The sequence below is a fragment of the Carya illinoinensis genome, chromosome 3, assembly GCF_018687715.1.
Source record: "Carya illinoinensis cultivar Pawnee chromosome 3, C.illinoinensisPawnee_v1, whole genome shotgun sequence".
Taxonomy (NCBI): domain Eukaryota; kingdom Viridiplantae; phylum Streptophyta; class Magnoliopsida; order Fagales; family Juglandaceae; genus Carya; species Carya illinoinensis.
Window position 1 is genome coordinate 5,757,813 of NC_056754.1, and position 20,984 is coordinate 5,778,796.

General features: G+C 35.5%; 2 protein-coding genes across 5 annotated transcripts; both read left to right on the forward strand.

The window, feature by feature from the left end:
* The first annotated feature begins 977 nt into the window (after positions 1-977).
* On the forward strand, positions 978-14,014 carry LOC122302822 (LEAF RUST 10 DISEASE-RESISTANCE LOCUS RECEPTOR-LIKE PROTEIN KINASE-like 2.1). Of its 4 annotated transcripts, XM_043114252.1 has the most exons (4): positions 3,137-3,270; positions 5,321-6,843; positions 12,636-12,677; positions 12,831-14,014. In XM_043114252.1, the coding sequence occupies exons 2-4, from the start codon at positions 6,060-6,062 to the stop codon at positions 13,967-13,969; spliced, it is 1,965 nt and encodes a 654-aa protein (XP_042970186.1). In that variant the 5' UTR covers positions 3,137-3,270; positions 5,321-6,059; the 3' UTR covers positions 13,970-14,014. The 4 variants fall into 4 exon arrangements, with proteins under 4 accessions (XP_042970188.1, XP_042970187.1, XP_042970186.1 ...); XM_043114254.1 differs by lacking the exons at positions 3,137-3,270; positions 5,321-6,843 and adding an exon at positions 978-1,886; XM_043114253.1 differs by lacking the exon at positions 5,321-6,843 and having other exon boundaries at positions 2,193-3,270.
* Positions 14,015-16,986: 2,972 nt separating this feature from the next.
* On the forward strand, positions 16,987-18,790 carry LOC122303390. Its single transcript, XM_043115161.1, has one exon. It carries the CDS (start codon positions 17,508-17,510, stop codon positions 18,273-18,275), a length of 768 nt encoding a protein of 255 aa, XP_042971095.1. The 5' UTR covers positions 16,987-17,507; the 3' UTR covers positions 18,276-18,790.
* The last annotated feature ends 2,194 nt before the right edge of the window (positions 18,791-20,984 follow it).

Genomic DNA, 20,984 nt, shown 5'->3' on the forward strand with positions numbered 1-20,984 from the left:
ACTTCACAACAGACATGATCTATCAGTGCCAAAACTTTTTCTTTTCAAAAGCAAATAACTTTATTTGATGGTTATCTTTATAAAAATAGGGGTGGTAGATGGACAAACTCTTTATTAAAAATAAAAAAAAATTAAGATATAAGGGAACGATAGTGTTAGATTGCTCTCTAAAGGTGTCTGATCCCAAGTTCCCCCCTCATATGGCCTTGCCACATCAACTTCTTTTTTTTTTTATTATTTAAAAAAAAATGGAAGAAGAAGAAGAAAAGAGGCACATGTGAGGAGGGCAAAACTCAGGGGACATAATTGAAGGGCAACCAAGCATTTTCCATAAGAAAATTATTAAGAGGAAAAATGAGAACCAACAAGATGGTTCCTTAGTCATGAGTAGAATATCATTTTGGGCTAAGATCGAAATGGTCATGTTGAAGGTGATTTGTTTGGTAATCTGAAAAGAGGAATGCCTAAGTGATATTCATTGCTAGGATAGTCGCAAGGACTCGTCAGTCCTCTTCTTTCCTAGGAAACTAACCAATCTGAGTTGGCTGACATCTCTATTGCCTCATCCTTGAATGAATGAATGAATGCTCGTTAAAAATTACTACATACATTGACAGATCAGAAGCCAAAACTTCGATTAGAAGAGAGCAACGTGTAAGCCGCACGCACACCCATGATAGCAGCAAGAAGAAGTATGTATAGAGCTAAACATCGATCGGGAGATCATTGTTAGTGGGGGCAACTGGAAATATGATAGCGTTTCTACTTTGTCTACGTAAATATAGCTAGAAAATTAAATTTTAAAAAAATACATGCACACACGTACGATCGATTAGAGCTAGCTATTCCAATGGGAGTAGCTAGTCTTTTTGCTTTTTTAGCAGATGGTGTTTGCTTTTAGAGAGACTCTTTCTAGAGATAGGGGAATCACTAGTACCTCAAAAAATTGATTGGGCGCGCAGTATCTAATCAAGTCAACTAAACGTCTCGAGTCTTCCAATCACTTTTCCAAAGTCATCTTCCCAACTTGTTATCGATCATGTACACTCATGATTTCTGCTAATTCCTGTATTTTCCTTTGCACACAAAGATTAACCATTTATCCTCCCAAGCATTTTCTCTTAGAAAAATGGATTCCTGGCTTCTCTCATCGTCATCTTTCCATAGAATTTCTTTATCTTTGATCTTACTCGTCATGGTTTTCGTTGAGATTCCTCTATCTCAATGCCATGACGATTTCTACTCCACCTGCAGAAAAATGTTCAGCTGCGGAAATTTCACGAATATTGATTTTCCTTTCTGGGGAGATATCCGACCCAGTGGTTGTGGCTATCCTAGATTGAAGCTCCACTGCGAGAGAAGCGTTACTACCATAGAGATTATGAAGGTGAATTACAGCGTGCTATATGTCGATTCCAATTCCCAAATCCTCAAAATTTCGAGAGAAGACTACAGGGATGGAATATGTTCTCCAGTTAATTATGTGAGTTCCACGCTTGATCCTACACTTTTCGATTTCGGCCCTGGTTACCAGAATCTCACACTATTCTATGGCTGTGCTCCTTATCCTATTCCTCATATCCCCGGCGAATTCACTTGCGACTTGGTGAATGGGGACGTTGTGCACTTGGAGTTGGGAGCTCATGGGCCTCCTAAGGATTGTAACGCAAGTGTGTTTGTCCCCATGCCTAAAGCTAGCTTAGTGCAGCCGGAGATATGGATCAGTTTGTCGAAATTGGAGGAAACCATTAGAGACGGATTTGAAGTGAGATGGAAGGGGGATACTGCTGGGTACTGTAATCACTGCAAGGAATCCATGGGAGTTTGTGGCTATGACCTGAACTCCAATACACCAACGTGCTATCATGATAATGATCACTATACAGGTACGCACACCTAAGTTTTCTTTGCGAATTCATGACTTGAACATACATAGGATATAGCTAGCTTCTTAGGGAATTAGAATAATCAGCATGCCTTGCCATTAATGCTAATTAGTATAAGTTTTGGACATACAAATCTAAAATAATTGGATTATGCTATTTGAAAAAATATGAACCATTCAAAAAAATAAAAGATTCTACTCATAAAGAGATTATACAAAAAGTAAATTTATAAATTGACGTGACTTGATATTATTTGTTAGATAATGAAATTATTTTTATTGTAAAATAAATCTAATAAATCTCATCAAAATATTTCAATTTTTTAATTTATTTTCATGTAAAAAAAAAAATACATGCACACACCACCGATAAGAGCTAGCTATTACAATGGAAGTAGTCTTTTTGTTATGTCCCTATCCCATACTAATCACTCGTACCACAAAAAATTGGTTTGGCGCTGAGTATATCTAATCAAGTCAACTAAACGTCTCAAGTCTTCCACTCACTTTCCCAAAGTTATCTTCCCCACTTGTTATCGATCGTGTACACTCATTTCTGCTAATTCCTGTATTTTCCTTTGCACACAAGATTAACCATTTATCCTCCCAAGTATTTTCTTTTAGAAAAATGGATTCCTGGCTTCTCTCATCGTCATTTTTCCATAGAATTTCTTTATCTTTGATCTTACTCGTCATGGTTTTCGTTGAGATTCCTCTATCTCAATGCCATGACGATTTCTACTCCACCTGTAGAAAAATGTTCAGCTGCGGAAACGTCACGAATATTGATTTTCCTTTCTGGGGAGATATCCGACCCAGTGGTTGTGGCTATCCTGGATTGAAGCTCAACTGCGAGAGAAGCGTTGCTACCATAGAGATTATGAAGGTGAATTACAGCGTGCTATATGTCGATCCCAATTCCCAAATCCTCAAAATTTCGAGAGAAGACTACAGGGATGGAATATGTTCTCCAGTTAATTATGTGAGTTCCACGCTTGATCCTACACTTTTCGATTTCGGCCCTGGTTACCAGAATCTCACACTATTCTATGGCTGTGCTCCTTATCCTAATCCTCATATCCCCGAAGAATTCACTTGCGACTTGGTGAATGGGGACGTTGTGCACTTGGAGTTGGGAGCTCATGGGCCTCCTAAGGATTGTAACGCAAGTGTGTTTGTCCCCATGCCTAAAGCTAGCTTAGTGCAGCCGGAGATATGGATCAGTTTGTCGAAATTGGAGGAAACCATTAGAGACGGATTTGAAGTGAGATGGAAGGGGGATACTGCTGGGTACTGTAATCACTGCAAGGAATCCATGGGAGTTTGTGGCTATGACCTGAACTCCAATACACCAACGTGCTATCATGATAATGATCACTATACAGGTACGCACACCTAAGTTTTCTTTGCGAATTCATGACTTGAACATACATAGGATATAGCTAGCTTCTTGGGGAATTAGAATAATCAGCATGCCTTGCCATTAATGCTAATTAGTATAAGTTTTGGACGTACAAATCTAAAATAATTGGACTATGCTATTTGAAAAAATATGAACCATTCAAAAAAATAAAAGATTCTACAAAGAGATTATACAAAAAGTAAATTTATAAATTGACGTGACTTGATATTATTTATTAGATAATGAAATTACTTTTATTGTAAAATAAATCTAATAAATCTCATCAAAATATTTCAATTTTTTAATTTATTTTCATGTAACAATTCTCTTGAAAAAATGTTGGGCTCACTTACAAGATATCAGAGTACACGCCACACGATTAGTCTCGTGAGATTGATACAAATCATGATCTGTATTATGTTTGGTAAGTGGGAGTACAGTGTGTTTGGAATTCTTTTCCATGGACAGGTAGTGACATATAAATGAGGCAATTTTACAAGATATCCCAATACACGCCACACCCTTCCACATGCTACTCGAAATTGCGTAGATATTTTATATAACTCGACATTGCCTTCGATCATATCCACGCAATTTTTTTAATCCTACACTATTTTATTTTATGTCTGTATTCTGAGTCCACAATTATTGCTCGTATTTGACCCCATTTCGCATATGTAAATCTCAATTGTTTACATATGTATAAGTATCATGTTTTTAAATTTTCGAATGAAATTTTCACTAGACGACGAGGAGACAAAATTTTCTTAAGAATGAAAAAGCTTTGGATCTAAAACTTTTTAAAAGTAAAATTATTTTAATTTTTTTCTCTATCCAAATTTATAAAATGTGACTTCCTCAACCCTTCTTCAGTCCCTTCAACCTTTTAGCTACTTATACTAATTTGTTTTCCTTATTTATCATAATCAAAACTTCCTAGAGAACCTAGAACATACTGATTTAATTTCTGATTGACAGAAAAAAAACACTTTATTCAATAAATATTTTATTATGAAAAATAATATTTATAATTTTAGAATGTGTAAGTCTTACACATTTCTTTTAAAAAAATTAAGTAAATTTGAGACTCACATGAAAAAATTATTTTTAAATAGTAGATTTCACTTTTTTTTTTTTAAAAAATACACAGAACTTGCATGTTCTAATACAGTATCTAGAATTACTATTTTATTGTTATAAACAAGTATTATATATCTATCTTTAAGTTGAAGAACAAGGTGATAAAATTTGTGCACAATGAATTTTGAATAATAATAAAATATATCATTATTATAATATCAACTGGCCCCCCAAAATAACGTCTTGGCTCCATTGATGGTTATAAATGTACAGTGAGATGTTTGTATAGTGAATTGAGATAAGACGGCTTAAATTAAAAGTTAAATAAAATATTATTAGAATATTATTTTTTAATATTATTATTATTTTAAAAAATTGAAAAAATTGAATTATTTATTATATTTTGTGTAAGAATTTAAAAAAATTGTAATAATTAGATAAGATGAGTTAAAATTGATTTTGTATCCAAATCGAGCCTAAGCTTTATAATCATTTTAAACACAATTTTCGTCTCTATAAACCAATAACTAACAAAATAAATCTATTTGTTATCTATTAACAAATGATATTTGTGGTCTCATGGTCCAACTTTAGGTTTGTCTTGATGGGTCATATTATTAATTATATTATCTGCTGAATTTGCAGCATGATTGTAGACTTTTTTATCTTTTTTATAAGAGGTCGAGGAGTTTCGAATTCAAATTCGCACACGATTTTAGACTTTAGAGTTTAAACTTTGGAGTTTAGAGTTTTGGAGCCTTCCAAAGTGCGGAGTAGATGTTGGAATATTTTGAATAACTAGAAGCGGAATATAATAATAAATCTCTTTTATAATTAGGATAATATTATTTGAGACTGCCATTTTTTTCTCGGAATCTGTCGAAATCCTTCGCTGCCCCTTCCAGACATATGACCATTTCATTGATCAAGATATTCATTGTTTTAACCTTTAGGCCGAGTCGCACGTCCGATCGAATACGACGAAGAGGTTTAAAAGCTCTCACTTTTCAGAGAGAAAAAAATCAACAACCTGACAAGGGATCGAGAAACTTCACCCAGAGACCGAAAGGCCTCACACCGGAATAGGACTTTCACCACAGGCTTCCATGTATGTGGTCATATGTATTTACACTTCTTCTACGTCACTCGAGAATTTTTCTAGTGGAGAGGCTGTGATTGGGTAGCCATGGAATTGGATTAATGGAGACGACCGAGTTGATGAAAATCAAAATGCTTCTGTCCTTATGAGTAGCTAGGTGGAATTTGGGTTCATGGACTCTGATAGATCATATGGAAAACAGCATATTCTGCAGCGATTGCATGTCAATCTATATATACGGGGGTTTTTTTGAATTATATAACATATTTTTACCGATCTATGCTACAATTTGCAGAATAAAAATATACAATCCGTGTATGCTTGAGGTGAAAGGAAGGATTCCTTTGTTTAGTAACAAGACTCACACAAGTACAGCTAACTTATCACATTGAAATCATATATATGTATGCCGTGTCTACGATCGCGATCTTCTGTTTAACTTTCGAGACATACATTTCTAGTCCAACATTATTTTCTCGTCAACTACTGATGTCACTCATCTCTATTTTCTAATAAGTTTTCCTTCAAACAATCAATCTGAATAGCTAGCTCACCTATATTTCCTTTCTTCCCATTCCTTCTCTTAGCCAGAAATGGAGTCCTGGCTTTCGAAACAGTCTGCTTTTCTTCTTCTTTTCTTAATTAAATTCTTGGTTTTCGTCGACCTTCCTGTGTCTTTATGCGCCTATGATTGGTATTCGAGTTGTAGTAATAATCGGTTCAACTGTGGGAAGATCACTAACGTGGGCTATCCATTCTGGGGAGATGCCAGACCGGATGCGTGTGGCCATCCAGATCTAAAGCTCAACTGTGCAAAAGATATCACCACCATAGAAATTAAGCGCCTGACATACCGGGTTTTGGCTGTCAATGAAAGTACCAAAATCCTCAAAATTGTGAGGGACGACTACTGGGGTGGAATTTGTTCGCCACGCCTCGAGAATACTTCCCTTGATCACGACCTTTTTGATTATGGCCCTGGCTACCTTAATATTACCTTGGAATATGGCTGTCTCATCCCAGGACTGTCCACTTGCGCCATTAATGGGTTTACGAATACGGGTGTAATCGTACAAATTGGAGCTCAAGGCCCTGGGTTATGTACTGCAAGCGTGGTTTTTCCTGTTGCTATTCTAAATCTAGATAATGGTGCTCGTGAGAATCTGGAACTAATTGAAGCAGCCATCAAAGGAGGCTTTGATGTGAAATGGAAGGAAGAAACTGCAGCTTGTAGCGCCTGCACTGAGTCTAAGGGAGTTTGTGGTTATGACGTGATCAGTAAAAATAGAACTATTTGCTATTGCCCAGATCAACGTTATGGCTCAACATGTCCTTCCTCGCCTGCCGGATCTGCCCAGGTACCTCCAACTGAAACAGGTATGCACTAATTTCTTGGCCAGCAGGCTGAGGTTTTAATTATATCAAGTTTTTACAGGCCGATGTTGCCAGTATCACAATTATACATGCAGTGGCAGTATTAAAGTAGATGGAAACAATCTAGGAGATATCATGAAATGTATCTCTTTCTTAGTCAATCGGGTTTAGTTGAATCGTTGACCATACTAATTAACTAGGAGAACCACCACTAGCATTTTAATTAGTCCATGACATGCTTTTTGATTAGGATTGTTGGAGCAAAACTTCGCTGAAAATACATAAATTTACTCTACACTATGTTATTTTATTTTTGTCATGACCCGAACCATTGCTAGCACTTATTGCTAGCACTTCTACAGTTCTACTAGGTTAGATCACGTGTCCTTTTCAAAATTGAATACAAACAACCCTCTCTTGCTTGGATTTCAAAGGTGTTTTGTTTGCCTAGTTGTATTGTTGTTGACACATTAAGTACTTGTGTGAGCTTTTCTTCCAATGTGAAACTTTATTTCCATATGTATATATATATATATACATATATGTGTGTGTGTATAGAACAAAAAAAAAAATTAGACTCTATGTTAAACTACATCAGTAACACTGTTACTTTAAGGTCGTTTTCACCTTCCTGAGTTGAGTGCCACAATATAGTCTTCTATGGCAAAATGCAAAAAAGAATTGATATTGGACTTCATAGGTATAGAACATGCTGGTATTAAAAAAATCTCCCACGATTTTCAGTTGCTATAGGCTTGAGTAGAAATTACAGTGTTTTAAATTTCATACCGTATCGATCGGTACGACTGAAATATTTCGTACCGGAATCCTAACCGGTATGAAAAATAGATCTATTTCGTATCGGTTAAAATACCAGCCGTACCGGTGTGTTTCGGCCGGTACATATAATTGAAAGTGGATTGAGTCAACTAGACATTTTTGCAATTTTGTTAAAATGACAGGGGCATTTTCGAACTAATACCTTATTGGACTGCACCTCATTTCAAGAAAAGAAAGTAAAAAGGACAAGACCTCATTTTAGGAGAAGAAATGTAAAAAGGACAAGACGTTACTTATGGGTGAAAACCAACCCCTTCGGCGCGGTTTTTGGGCAAAATCGCCGCTGACCAATGAGAGTATGAACGGTGGAATAACCGACCGTAACCGGTCGACGGGGAGGAGAACAACTGGCCGTATCAATTCCGGCGGTTCACGGTTGGTTCTCGGTTCCCCCCCTATGGTGTCGTTTGTCTGAGAGAGTAGAGAGAGAAAGAGTTGTAGAGGAAAGAGAGAGAGGGTTAGAAACGCAGAACGGGGAAGAAGAACGAAGACGACGACTGTATAATATCTAAATGGCGCCGTTTGGTTTAATACCAGACGACACCGTTCTATTTTTTTTTTCACCTTATAGACAAAACGACGCCGTTTGGTTTAATAACAAAGGACGTCGTTTTATTTGTGTGTAAAATACAAATGTGGGAGTGAAACGACGCCGTTCCACTTAAACTTAAGTGGAACGACGTCGTTTAATATTGATAAAATTAAAAAAAAAAGTATTATTATATCGGCCGGTTCAGCGGTTTGAGCCAGCCTCAAACCGCGACCGAACCGATGATAGTCGGTTTTGCTTAAACATTGCCACTCACCAACCGGTTCCTTGGCGGTTCCGACCTCCAGCGACCGGTCTGAGTTGGTCATGGCCAGTTCCATGGTTTCTTGTATACCCCTAACGTTACTGCTGCATGTCTGACCTCGAAAATAGCATTTTAATTTTTTTAATTAATTTAAAATAGATATGAATATTTTATAATTTAAATAAAATAATAAAAAATATATTATGTCTTTTAATAATTTCTTCTTACTGGAAAGTTCAGAATTGTATTATTATTTTATGTATTTTTAATCAATTTTATTATTATTTATTTTAGTTGGTATTATTATTTTTTATTTTTTATGTGATATCAAGATGAGTGCTTTTATTTTATTAATTAGATTAAGACTTATGTTAAAACTTAACACTTGTATTGAGAAGTAGTATTATTGAGTTTATGATTTATTTTATTATTATTTTAGAATATAGTTTATGTGCATATATATATAATTTATATATATATAGACTATTCCGAAATGGTATACGAAACGATACTGGTACCGAAATATTTCGTTTCAGTACCTTGACCGGTATAGTCTCCGGTACGATATTCAAAACTTAGGTAGAAAATCAACAGGGCTATTGTGCTGGCAGTCGAGAGAAGCTTCCTTCCACCTCATAGCAGTCGATAGATTCTTTTCCTAGTTGTTCCATTCATCCCTCTAGCTTTCATATCTTGGTGATTTGAAGCCATTCCTAGTTCCTCGAATGATTTCCCTATTCTCAATAGTACTCTTATCATTTTTTTTTTCTCCTATCCCCTCAAAGTTCCTTGGAATCAACTCTTGCCATTTTTTAATTTTTTTTCCCTCCCAGAACTAGCTAGAAACAAAACTCATTGCAGTTTTACTTCTGCACTTGAATTTAACTCATAATTAAGGGGATAAGTAAGGAATAATAGGAAAATGGGAGTCAAAAGTGTCCAACATTGTTGAAGTTGTATTTTTCTAAAGGCAAGATGCCGTGGTTGTATTATGTTAAAACAAAAAAAAAAAAAAGGATTTTAGGTGAGTTATTTTGTTTATAGGGGTACTGGCTGCTATGTTTGACTCGATAATGGGTTTAAGCTTTAACTGGTTACAGTCCTTCCTCGTCTTTGAGCTAAAAAACAGAGCTAGCAAATCAAGAGTTCGTGCAGGGAACGCTTTAGAAATATAAAGAGCTTTCACTATATATTAGAATAGAAGCGTTGCTCTAGATATATTAAGTGCAGATCACCCAATTCTGAATTGACAGGAAGTGTATGTTAACGTCCCAATAGAAGCATCTCTTTGAAAAATGTATGCTCTCAACTTCGTCTACGCCAACTAGTTTTATTATTAGGCTTCAGCAGAATTGAAACCCATATCATCTCCATCTTTTCCATTTTCTACTTCTGATTACTTTTGATCTCTCTCTCTCTCTCAACACACAAAATGCATACTTCTTTCCAACCATCACCTTGACCTTCATGATTATAGCCATACCCGTAATCCACTTCCCATCATGTTTGCACGCAAATGATAATGAGCAGTACGCAAATGCACCGAACGATTTGACTGTGCATGTGCTAAGGGCATCGGCTATCCTTTCTGGGGATCAAATCGGCCGGACTATTGTGGTTACCCAGGTTTTGAGTTGGACTGCAGCGGTGACGATCCGCATATCAACAGAACGTTCATCAAGTACCGAGTCCTTCAAATCGATAAGGAGTCGATGATAGACTCTCAAGGTTGCTAGAGCGGATTACCGGAACAGGATTTGTCCTCCTACGATTGTTAATACCACCATAAATTTCTCCATCTTTTCTTATCCTCTGAATCTTGTGGACTTGACGCTCTACTACGGGTGTTCGTCATCTTCTTCGTACACTCTATTACTTCAGTTTGATCAGATGGCTATACGGTTTAGCTGCCCCATAAATGGTAGTACAGGGGCTATCATCTACTATTTGAGCTCGATTCCTGATTTAGTGGGGGCGTGCAAGTACAACGTTAAAGTTCCAGTTGTGGCATCAGCAGCAGCAGCAGCTATAAATTTAACTGAAGAGGCACTGATTGAAGCTATTGACGGGGGATTTATGTTGGAGTGGAATGCAAGTAATGGCATCTGCGATGGATGCCAAAGGTCCGGTGGGCTGTGTGGATTCAACACAAGCACTAATGCTTTTGCTTGCCACTGTGCAAGTGGGACTCTTCCGTTCACGTGCGGATCAACATCAACTGCACCAGGTAAGTTTCCATTATTCATTTCTTGGTTGTTACCTTCTTCAAATTTGTTGAATGAAGGAAAAGCACCTCAGCAGCCAAAGTGCATAAAACATAGTTTTCTCAAGATCAGAGGGTTAAAATCAAGCATTCAGGAAAAACTCCGAACTATTTGTTTTCTGGCATATATAGCATCCATCCCATATTCGATCACGACCCATACGGAACATCCAGATGTCTGGTGGTACTTCGTCGACTAGTTACTGCTTTGAGAGGGTCCGCGAGGGAGGCATTAATTTTCATGTGGCTTAGTATGATTCTCTTTTTTTTTCCCAAGTAAATAACAGTTCTGTTTACAATAATACGAATACCCAACGTAAATAATTACAAAGGATTCCAAGAAAATACAATCACTACTAACACAGAGTCAATTCACTAACATGTACAGAGCCGGCTGGGCCTTTCTACATAACAGCTACGGATTAGTTATGGCATGCTCTAGCAAAAGTTTTGAAGAAGATTTCAGAAAGACAACAGAGATTAGAGATGTTCCACAATAGACTATCTTTCATGACAGAAAAACCTCAAATCCCTCGTGATTACTATGACTTTCGGTGCTCTGTTTTACCACAAGACAGAGAAACTGCTTTCTTAAACTATAGGATAAATATTTGTTCTGGTCAACGATGGATTAAGTCAAGCTAGGATTTTGATCTAACAATAGTTAAGGCCAAGCATCTTCTTGAGAAAAAATTTATTGGGGGTAAGTAACCTTTAGTTTTTCACCTTAGGGATAGCAGCAATTTAAGTGTATGGCACTGTAGCCCATTTTATGTTCTGCTCAAACTGGGATTAATGGAAAACTGAGTTCATCTGGTTCAGTTTTCGAACGGCTTTTGGAAACGAACTCAGCCCTCCTTGACCACAAATCAATTCCGTCCATTTGGATTAGGATGCTCTTGCTAAGTTTTCAACTCAAGGTGCTAAAACTTCTCCTTTAACCATTGAAAATCCTCATCATGATTTTTTCGAACTCCTTGGTCTTCGATCCCATCCAAGTCCTTCTCTTTCTGCCACAAGCAGCACTGGGTTCCATCTAAATCTTCATTTTCAACTTGATTTGTGCAGGCTTTTCCATGTCTGTTTTCTTAATGCCTCGTATAAGTATATGATAAGAATAATGCTTCCGACATAGCAGGGCTCCTTTGAGTTTGAGTTTGAGATGACTTTTGACATTTTTAGTTGCTGGTGTTTTCTTTTCTCCAGCATTGTTAATTAGTGATAGTTAGAAAGCACTCACACTGGCAACGAATGAGGACTATAGAGGTAGTTGCCAGAATGGACCCTAACCAGCTAAATGGTTTATTTAACATGGTTATCCTACCAACTAATGAAAATTTTTAGGTTTTTAGCATGCACACAAAACATACATTATATTTATATATATGGTGTGTGCAGATGATAGTTTTTTTTTTTCTCTCCTTTTAACAAATATTAATTTACTTTTAACAAAGAAAGAAAAATTTAGCGCAAACTAAAGGAAGGGAAATAAAGGCGAAGGGAGTTTCTGAGGAGAATGAATTCAGCAAAAAATTATATGACCAAACTTAAAGGAACCGACTGTTGATCGAAGATTACATGTCATGCATGAAGATAATTATGCAATAACTCATCGTAGAATTCAAGCTCTTCTAGAAAGACGTCAACACGTGGTCAACACGTGGCATTGGTGGATGTGCTTAGAAATCTCATTCAACGAGTTATGGCATTGAGTTCCCTAGCTCAGCTATCCCTTCTCCACTATTTAATACCAAACAGTCTATCGAACTGTACATGATAGTCTATAAGAATGCCATCATGAAGTAGTTATTGTTAATTATTTTGAGTCGTAACGACGTTTATTGTCTCATATAAATTAGTTTAACTTTCTTATTTTATACATGATGCTCTTGTTGCAGAACCATCTAGGAAGCTCAATCGGCGGCTCGTTGTTGTTATTGGTATGAGGATCACCATCATATATATATATATATATATATAAAGTTATATTAATTTCTTTCTTTCTTGCTCCAACGTTTAGCGAGAAGCCATCATCATTCATTTTTTATTCTCAACTGAAATACTTCGATGAAAAAACCATTCCTTGCGTTCAGGTATTCCGACAGGTACTGTTGTTGGGATTGTAGTTCTCTCTCTTGTGATTATCTGTAACGTTAAGAGAGGACACTTGTCAAGTAAGTCAACGGCCTGGTGGAAAAGATATGCAAATAATTATCATTTCAATGCTCATGAGAAAATCATAGCAAATTTTGGATCAATGGCCCCAAAGCGATATACTTATTCAGATCTGAAGAAACTAACCAAGTCATTCAAAGATAAAGTAGGAGAAGGAGGATTTGGTGTTGTATACAAAGGGAAGTTACCTGATGGGCGTATCGTGGCGGTGAAAGTTTTGAGCAAATCCAAAGATAATGGAGAAGAATTTATTAACGAGGTGGCAAGCATTAGCAGAACATCACATGTTAATATAGTCTCTCTTTTGGGATTTTGCTGCGAAAGGAGTAGAAGAGCTCTAATATATGAATTTGTGACTAATGGATCTCTTGACGGGTTCATATACGATAAAGGAACTTTAGACATTGCAAATTGCCATTTGGAAAATAAGACCATGTTCCAAATTGCAATTGGCATTGCTCGAGGACTAGAGTACTTGCACAGTGGTTGCAGGACCAGGATTCTACATCTTGACATCAAACCTCATAATATACTTTTGGACAAGAATTTTTGCCCGAAAATCTCTGATTTTGGCCTTGCAAAAATGTGCAAAACAAGAGATCAGAGTGTTGTGTCAATGATGGGCACCAGAGGAACCATAGGATATATTGCACCAGAAGTATTTAGTCGGACCTTTGGTGGAGTCTCCCATAAGTCTGATGTCTACAGCTATGGAATGTTAGTTCTTGAAATGGTTGGAGGAAGAAAAGATATTGAAGGTGGAATCTCTGGTACCAGCGAAAAATATTTTCCGCATGGGATTTATAAAAAACTTGAACAGGATGAGATTCTTGGCAATTCTGAAGTTACAAGGGATGAAGAAGACATAGTAAAAAAGATGATAATAGTAAGTTTATGGTGCATTCAGACCAATCCTTTAGATCGACCATCTATTGGAAAAGTTATAGAGATGTTGGAAGGTTCCACCCCTCAGTCCTTGCAATTTCCTCCAAAGCCCTTCCTGAATTCGCCTCCAAGGCCACCTATAGATTCTTCAACAACTTCATTGTCAATGTAAGGATAATATGTTGGTATATTTTTATGGAAAAACTTAATTGTAATATGTTGGGCAGAGTCTAATAAATTGAAACTAGAGAATAAAATTTATAAAAATAGCAAGTTTGTTAGCTAGGTGAGATAGACCTAATCCATGTAAAATAGTCATAACTTTAGACTCCAAGTTCATCAAATTAGGCATTGTTTGGATAATGATCAGTTGATCTTAACTCATATAATCATTATAGTTTTTCTAAACTTTCAAACAAAATAAAATAAACATTAACTAAATTATTTCAAATTCTAAAATAAAAATTATATTATAGCAATATTTTATTTAACTTTCAACTCTCATCTCAATCTAACTCACGATCCAAACCTCCCATACAAAGGTAGTGGTTTTAGAAAGACGAGTAATGCTACTTATCATTCTTTAATTTTCATCATTCTCTCATTATCCCATAATGTAAACTTAGATAATTGAAGATTAATTATAATATTTTACTTATGAACGTATCATCTAATGCCACATCATAAGATGATGAGAGAATGATAAGAAATAGAATGATAAATAGATTTTTTCTAATTCAAAATTCCCACAGTTTCATGTTTCACAGCCTCCACTGGCAAGAAAACTCCCAACCTATTTTTGTGTGCCTGGGCGATCATTTTTCATTTCAGTGGAAAGAGGAAAAGGGCCGTGGGAGGAATATTTTTGGTTTTCAATCAATTTAGTGGCTAAAAATAAAATAGAAAAAAATTCTCTCTTTTTTTAATAAAAAAATATTTTACAAGAATGTTAAAAGAGTAATATTATTCATCATATTAATTTTTATTATGCTCTTATCATTCTAATAATGAATAGAAATTATTTATTTTATTTTACTTTAAAACTATCATCTAATATTAATGAGATAATAAAATGACGTTGAGCAAATGAACTATAAATAATTTTTTTTCATATAAAAATAGACTAAATAGGTAATTATCGAATCGTGGCTACCAGTAGAGTCTATTTGGGTTAAAAGCCCATGAAAGGAAGGTATACGAACCTCTCTCCCTGGCCCATTCATTAAACCGTCTAACTGGAGGTACGCCCAAGGAGGTTGGAGTATTTGACGTGGAGTGATCCATCATACACGTCAAACATGCAGCTTAAAAGTCTTATTATTATTTACGGTATTGAATCTAAAGTCCACAACGTTAGAAAGTTACAACCTCCTCTTATATTTTCTCAGCGTTCTAACATACTTGCACATTCGATATTTGGGAGGATACATTTGACTTAACAAGTTTATAAATTTTGATGTGCAATATATATAAAGAGGAGGTAATGGTGTGACAGACGAAATTAGTTGATCTTGGAGCTAAAGTATTACTTTATCTTTTTCTTTTATTTTACAATTATTTAGAAATTTGTATGAAATTTTTGTTATAGAGGATATAGTTCATTTGGAATTTTGCTTTATTTTTGTTATAGATACTTTGGAACAATTTATAATGTAAATAGTAGTATTTTTTTTTTTTTAGAATAAAAATTTTTTTACAAAAGTTTTGGTTTTAAAATTTATGTAATTCTTAAAGTTTTTAGACCGATTGTAAATGATATTCCTCTATCATAAAAGAGTAGTATTAATAAAATTGGGGGCTGGGGATTGGAAATGCCAGCGCTTTCACCTACCCGATCGACTAGCAACCAGCATTCGGCACTTGATAATTTGAGTAGTACTAACGAGAGTTGTTATGAGGCCATTATTATTAGAGGGAAGGCGAAGCATTAATATATATAATGGCGCTAGCTAGCTAGCTAGGTCGCTATAATTTATGCGTTTTTATTAGGCCCTATCCAAAGGTACTATCAAGCCTCAGCATTAATGATTCACCAAAGTTACCACTCGCTCTTATTCCAACCGGTAATTAATGTTACCTCAATTTTCAATGTCACTTAATTTTATTACTTACAAACAAATTTACATATTAATTTATGTGTTAATATTTATCTATTTATATTTAAAATTTAAATTAATATTATTTTTAATAAAATTTTCTTTTTTATTAATCATATTAAATAAGTATACATATTGATACGTAAAATCACTTATAACTAAATTTTTTCTACCAAATATTCGGTGAAAATCTGCCGAGTTACGTATGCCACTTTTGCAACGGTATCCATGGAGAAATACAAATGAGTATTACAACATCTATTTATAATTTTATTTACACTTTTATTTATAAGATTTATTTTATTAATTTATTATTAATTTTAAATTTTATAATTTTTAATATATCAATAACTGTCACGTAAAAAAGTAATTTTTTTGAAATATATTTATCATTTTTCAATACAAATTATCTCCTCTATAACACGAATTCCCAACTGAAGATCATAAAACCCTCTTAAACTTTATAATAATTGTATCATTAAGTGGGTCAGTAGAATACGTACATCATCCACACGATCACTAAAATAATAAAATTTAATTAAAATTTTTAATAAATCTACTATTTATATATAAATCGAGAGTGTAAATACTCCGCTTACTGAGATTGAGAATAATTATTAAAAAAAACACTTATATTTATTTTTATCTTAATCGACATGCATTGATGCCAACCATATTTTATATAAGTTGACTTACTAAACATCTCATCGTCAGGATGCAAAGAGTGGGAGAACGGCAATCATTTAGCCACGGGTCTCGCAAATAAATAAAAAAACGTTTGCAAGGAGTGGCTATCAAGACCGGGTACGTACGTACGTGGGACACATACAGTACCATTAGATCAGGCAGTATCGATCCAAAACAGCGCTAGCTAGCCTCTTGCAAATCTTGCTACCTTCTCAGCTTTTAATTTTTTCAACCATTATCCTGAATAATAAACAAGAAATTCATTATCATCCCATATTATTTGTCATTGTCAATGTTCTCCTTCCACGTCACTGGAAACAACGCAGGCCCCACCCCTTTGGCCCTGCCCTTTCACGGCAGCAACCATCGATCGAATAATTAAAAGTTTCCTAGACCACATACATACCTTACCTGAGGCCTGTTTTTGGTGCTTAAAACTCGCTTGCACGTCTCTTAACATACGGGACTCCCTATATATTTGAATCGATCTCCTCCGCCAGTTCAGTTACCCTCTATCTGTTTCTCAGTTTCAATCTCCAACTCCCAAGAATTACCCAATATGTAGTTTTTTCTCTCCCACCTTTCGGAGCTTATTTCTATCCCGTTTTGTTTTCCATCGTAGGACCATATATTTCTCATGTCAGGTTTACATGTTTTTCAGGCCTTGGCATGGATTTGAATTCCCGAGATATCGGTCATTTCCCTAGAATTCAAAGTTCCTTTTATGGTATTCTTTTATGGCTGCTGAGACTTTGAAATTGTAGACTTTGATAGGTTTCACTCCTTTATTGCTTTTTAATTTTTACGTTGCAGAGAAAACGTCAACCTTGTCAGAACTTTTTTCCTCCAAACTAGTGTAGTTTGGTATTCTTCCGTTCAGGCTATTGTTGAGTTTGTCATTTTTGGCTTTCTCGCAAGGTTCAAGAAATGGCAATTAACCTATACTCCGAAAGCTCTAATACGGCTACGAGTCCTAGGATTTCATTTTCTCATGATTTTTGCCAACTCGATGTTGTACCCGTTGAACGCCGCCCTCTTCGATCAAACTCCTCGGGTTTGGGCTCGAGCATCGATTTCGACTTCTGTGTCCACGAGAGTTTCGATCAAGAGTCTTCTTCTGCAGACGAGCTTTTTTCTGATGGGAAAATGATTCCTACTGAAATCAAGAAAAAGGGGAACGCTCCCTCAAAGCAAATGGATCAGTACTGCGGTTCTCATCCTCCAATGCTCCCACCACGTGCTATGCGTGGAAGTAGTGCTGTTAGTGGTGAAAGTTCAAAGCAAGAAAGCACCAAGGAAAGCAAGACTACGATTAATGAAGCGGATGAGAAGCAAAATTCCAAGTCATTTTGGCGGTTTAAGCGTAGTAGTAGCTGTGGCAGTGGATATGGTAGGAGCTTGTGCCCATTACCGGCACTTCTCTCGCGGAGCAACTCAACAGGATCTGCAGCAAATCTTAAGCGAGCTCCATTTTCGAATGATGGTCAAAATTCTAAGCAGAGTTCTCAGAAACATTTATCAACAAAAGCGTCAAGATCTTCTGTTTCAACGAGTTATCCAAAGCCTCCATTGAAGAAGGGTCATGGAGCATATGGTAATGGTGTTGGGATTAATCCCATTTTAAATGTTCCTTCGACTAATTTATTCGGCTTAGGTTCAATCTTCTCCAATGGCAAAGACAAGAACAAGAAGTGATTGATCACCTTAATTTGCTCTAATGATATGATAATTCCTGCTTCCATAACTTTGGCAGATAGTGTGGATTGAGTCATGATCTTTAATTTCCTATATGTTTCTTGATAGTCCATGTGATTAGGAAATTAAAAATACATCTAGAATGTGAAAGAGTAATCAGTTTATCGAGAAAACAAATAGAGAAAGAGGTCTGTGATGGAAGAGACAAGGAACGGCATAATTCAAGCGCACATGCTTTTGAACACTAGATGACAGGTAACGGTTGCTTTCATGGCTGTCCCATGCTGTTCTTCTTTATATGCTTTTGGTATTTGCTCACACATGGTGTACAAGCTTTGATTTGGCTCCCTTATCTCTTGCTCTTTACTTGAAGAGTGAAGAGTAGGATTAGGTACGTACGTAGTCGGTTGTAAGCGATCAGGAGTGTTTGATGCATGACAGATGATGCATATATTTGTTTTCTTTTGTTCTTGTTTTGATTGGTTTTCTAATAATAATGACTTCTTTCCTCTTAACTGATTTTCTGTTTAAGTACGTGATTACTATTTCTCCATGCACCAGATAATCTGCCATTTCTACAATGGCGGCATGGCCTCTCTGATCAAATGATGCGAACCTCTGTCTCTTTTATGTTATCCAAATTAATTATGTAGCTCATAAACAACTCCTATATGTTTGTCTTTGGATCATTTGAGACCCACAAATATTATAAAGTGAATTCCCCCAAATTAATTCATACTTTTATATGAAACGGCCTAGAACCTGTCTGAAAGAAATTAACATCATTTGTGAAAACAGAAGGTACCCGTTTGATGAAAGGGAAGGACAGAAACTAAATAGTAGTTTTGATTTCTCCAAGTCACCGAATGTTCTTAATTTCACCGAGTCTCTTTGGTATCTTCTGTAATTTTTCTGTACCTTGGTATTAGTCCTAGATTAATTCATGAGAGGAGGAAGTTTGCAGAGAGTACGTACTATATATATATATATATATATATAAAGAGACCACATGGAAGGATGGGTGGTTGGGAAAGACTTGATCATGTGACCTGCTTTAGGACAACAGGGTCCCTTGCATCATCATGGTCGTTCTATCCTATATATAATGTTCTCCTTTTTTTTTTTTTTTAAATATACTTGCAAGTATAATTATGTAATAATTTATACACTAATTTAATGTGATTAGTCAAAAAGTAAATTTTATTAAAAATAGTATTAATTTAAATTTTAAATATGTACGAATGAATTAATATTGATATGCAGATTAATAAGAAATTTTATTTGTATGTAGTAAAATTCTTTTTTTTTCTTGGTTTATATTCTCCTGTTTATTCTTTAAAACTCCCACTTGCTCTGCATACCCGATTCCAGTTCCCTTCCTATATACTCATTTTTTCATGCTTTTTTTAGGCTTTTCTATTTCTGCAAAATCAAGTCAAGGTATTTAGTTATTTCGACTACACATACATACGACGAATAGGGCACATTTTGTTTTAAAATTATTATTATTATTATTATTATTTTTTACCTTCGTTATTGAGGAAAAAGTAGTCATTGTTCTAGCTAGTATATATACCACGTAGTGGTGTTGGGAGAATATAAGACATGTTAGTTGTACTGGTCCCCTACACAGTACATGGTCCTACGCTTCAAATCAATTGGAAAATCAGGGAACATAAATGGTGACTACTTCGCTGGAATATAATATATATATATATATATATATATATATATATATATAGGACTATCTTCCAGTCAAGCAGGCATTAAAAGTTTTGCATCCAGCTCCTAATTACTCAGGGTAGGTTAGCTGAATGTAACTAATATCATGTGTACTTATAATAAAAGGCACAATTTCTTGGATCCAATAATATTGAAGAAAAATATTATTGCTTTCAGGGAAAAAAAAAACGAAAAAAATTATAATTATAATAAAATCCATATATTTACTTTCAAATTAAACTTTTCATATCACGTGTGTCATGCAATATTGCCAAGATCAAATACTAATTTCCAGATCATGAATGAACCAAAGTTGGCACCTTCGAATTAGAAGGATGGTTCTGGCATGGCTCGGGAACTCTCAGGGTTAATGCTGGAAACGGATGGTGCAATTAAGGACGTCATGCTGCATGTATATCAATGACACCCTCAGTATATATAATTAGAACGACCCACAATCCGGAAAGGATAAACCGTTGAAGAACATCTTAATAAAGAGCCGCTGATCTATGGGAAAAGTACTCATGATGAAAAATGGGATCGAAAACAACGAAATTCTCAGTATAATCCTTATTCAAATGAAAACATTAGCATGCAGAAGCGAATTAAAGTTATTATATGCAAGAGGAATATATTAGTATAATTGGCATATAATATAATGATCTTTCATCATATAGTTTCGGAAATGCTCTGAACAATACAAAGAAAAGTTAGTATTTGAACCAATATTCATACGTACGCACGTGTATTATATTGAAAAAGATCGAACATCTTTTAGCTAGGGACCATCATGAGCTTCTTTTTTTGTATGTGCGGGCATTGTTCAAGAGATGGACCGTGTTACGTACTACTCCAACTATGATTCGAAGGATATTATTACAATCAATATCATGGATTGATTTGTCATTTATGCAACCAGCTCTAGCTCCCATCGAGTATTTGGAAACAGTGAAAGGGACCATTCAGCGATCGAGTTGGCGGTGCTAC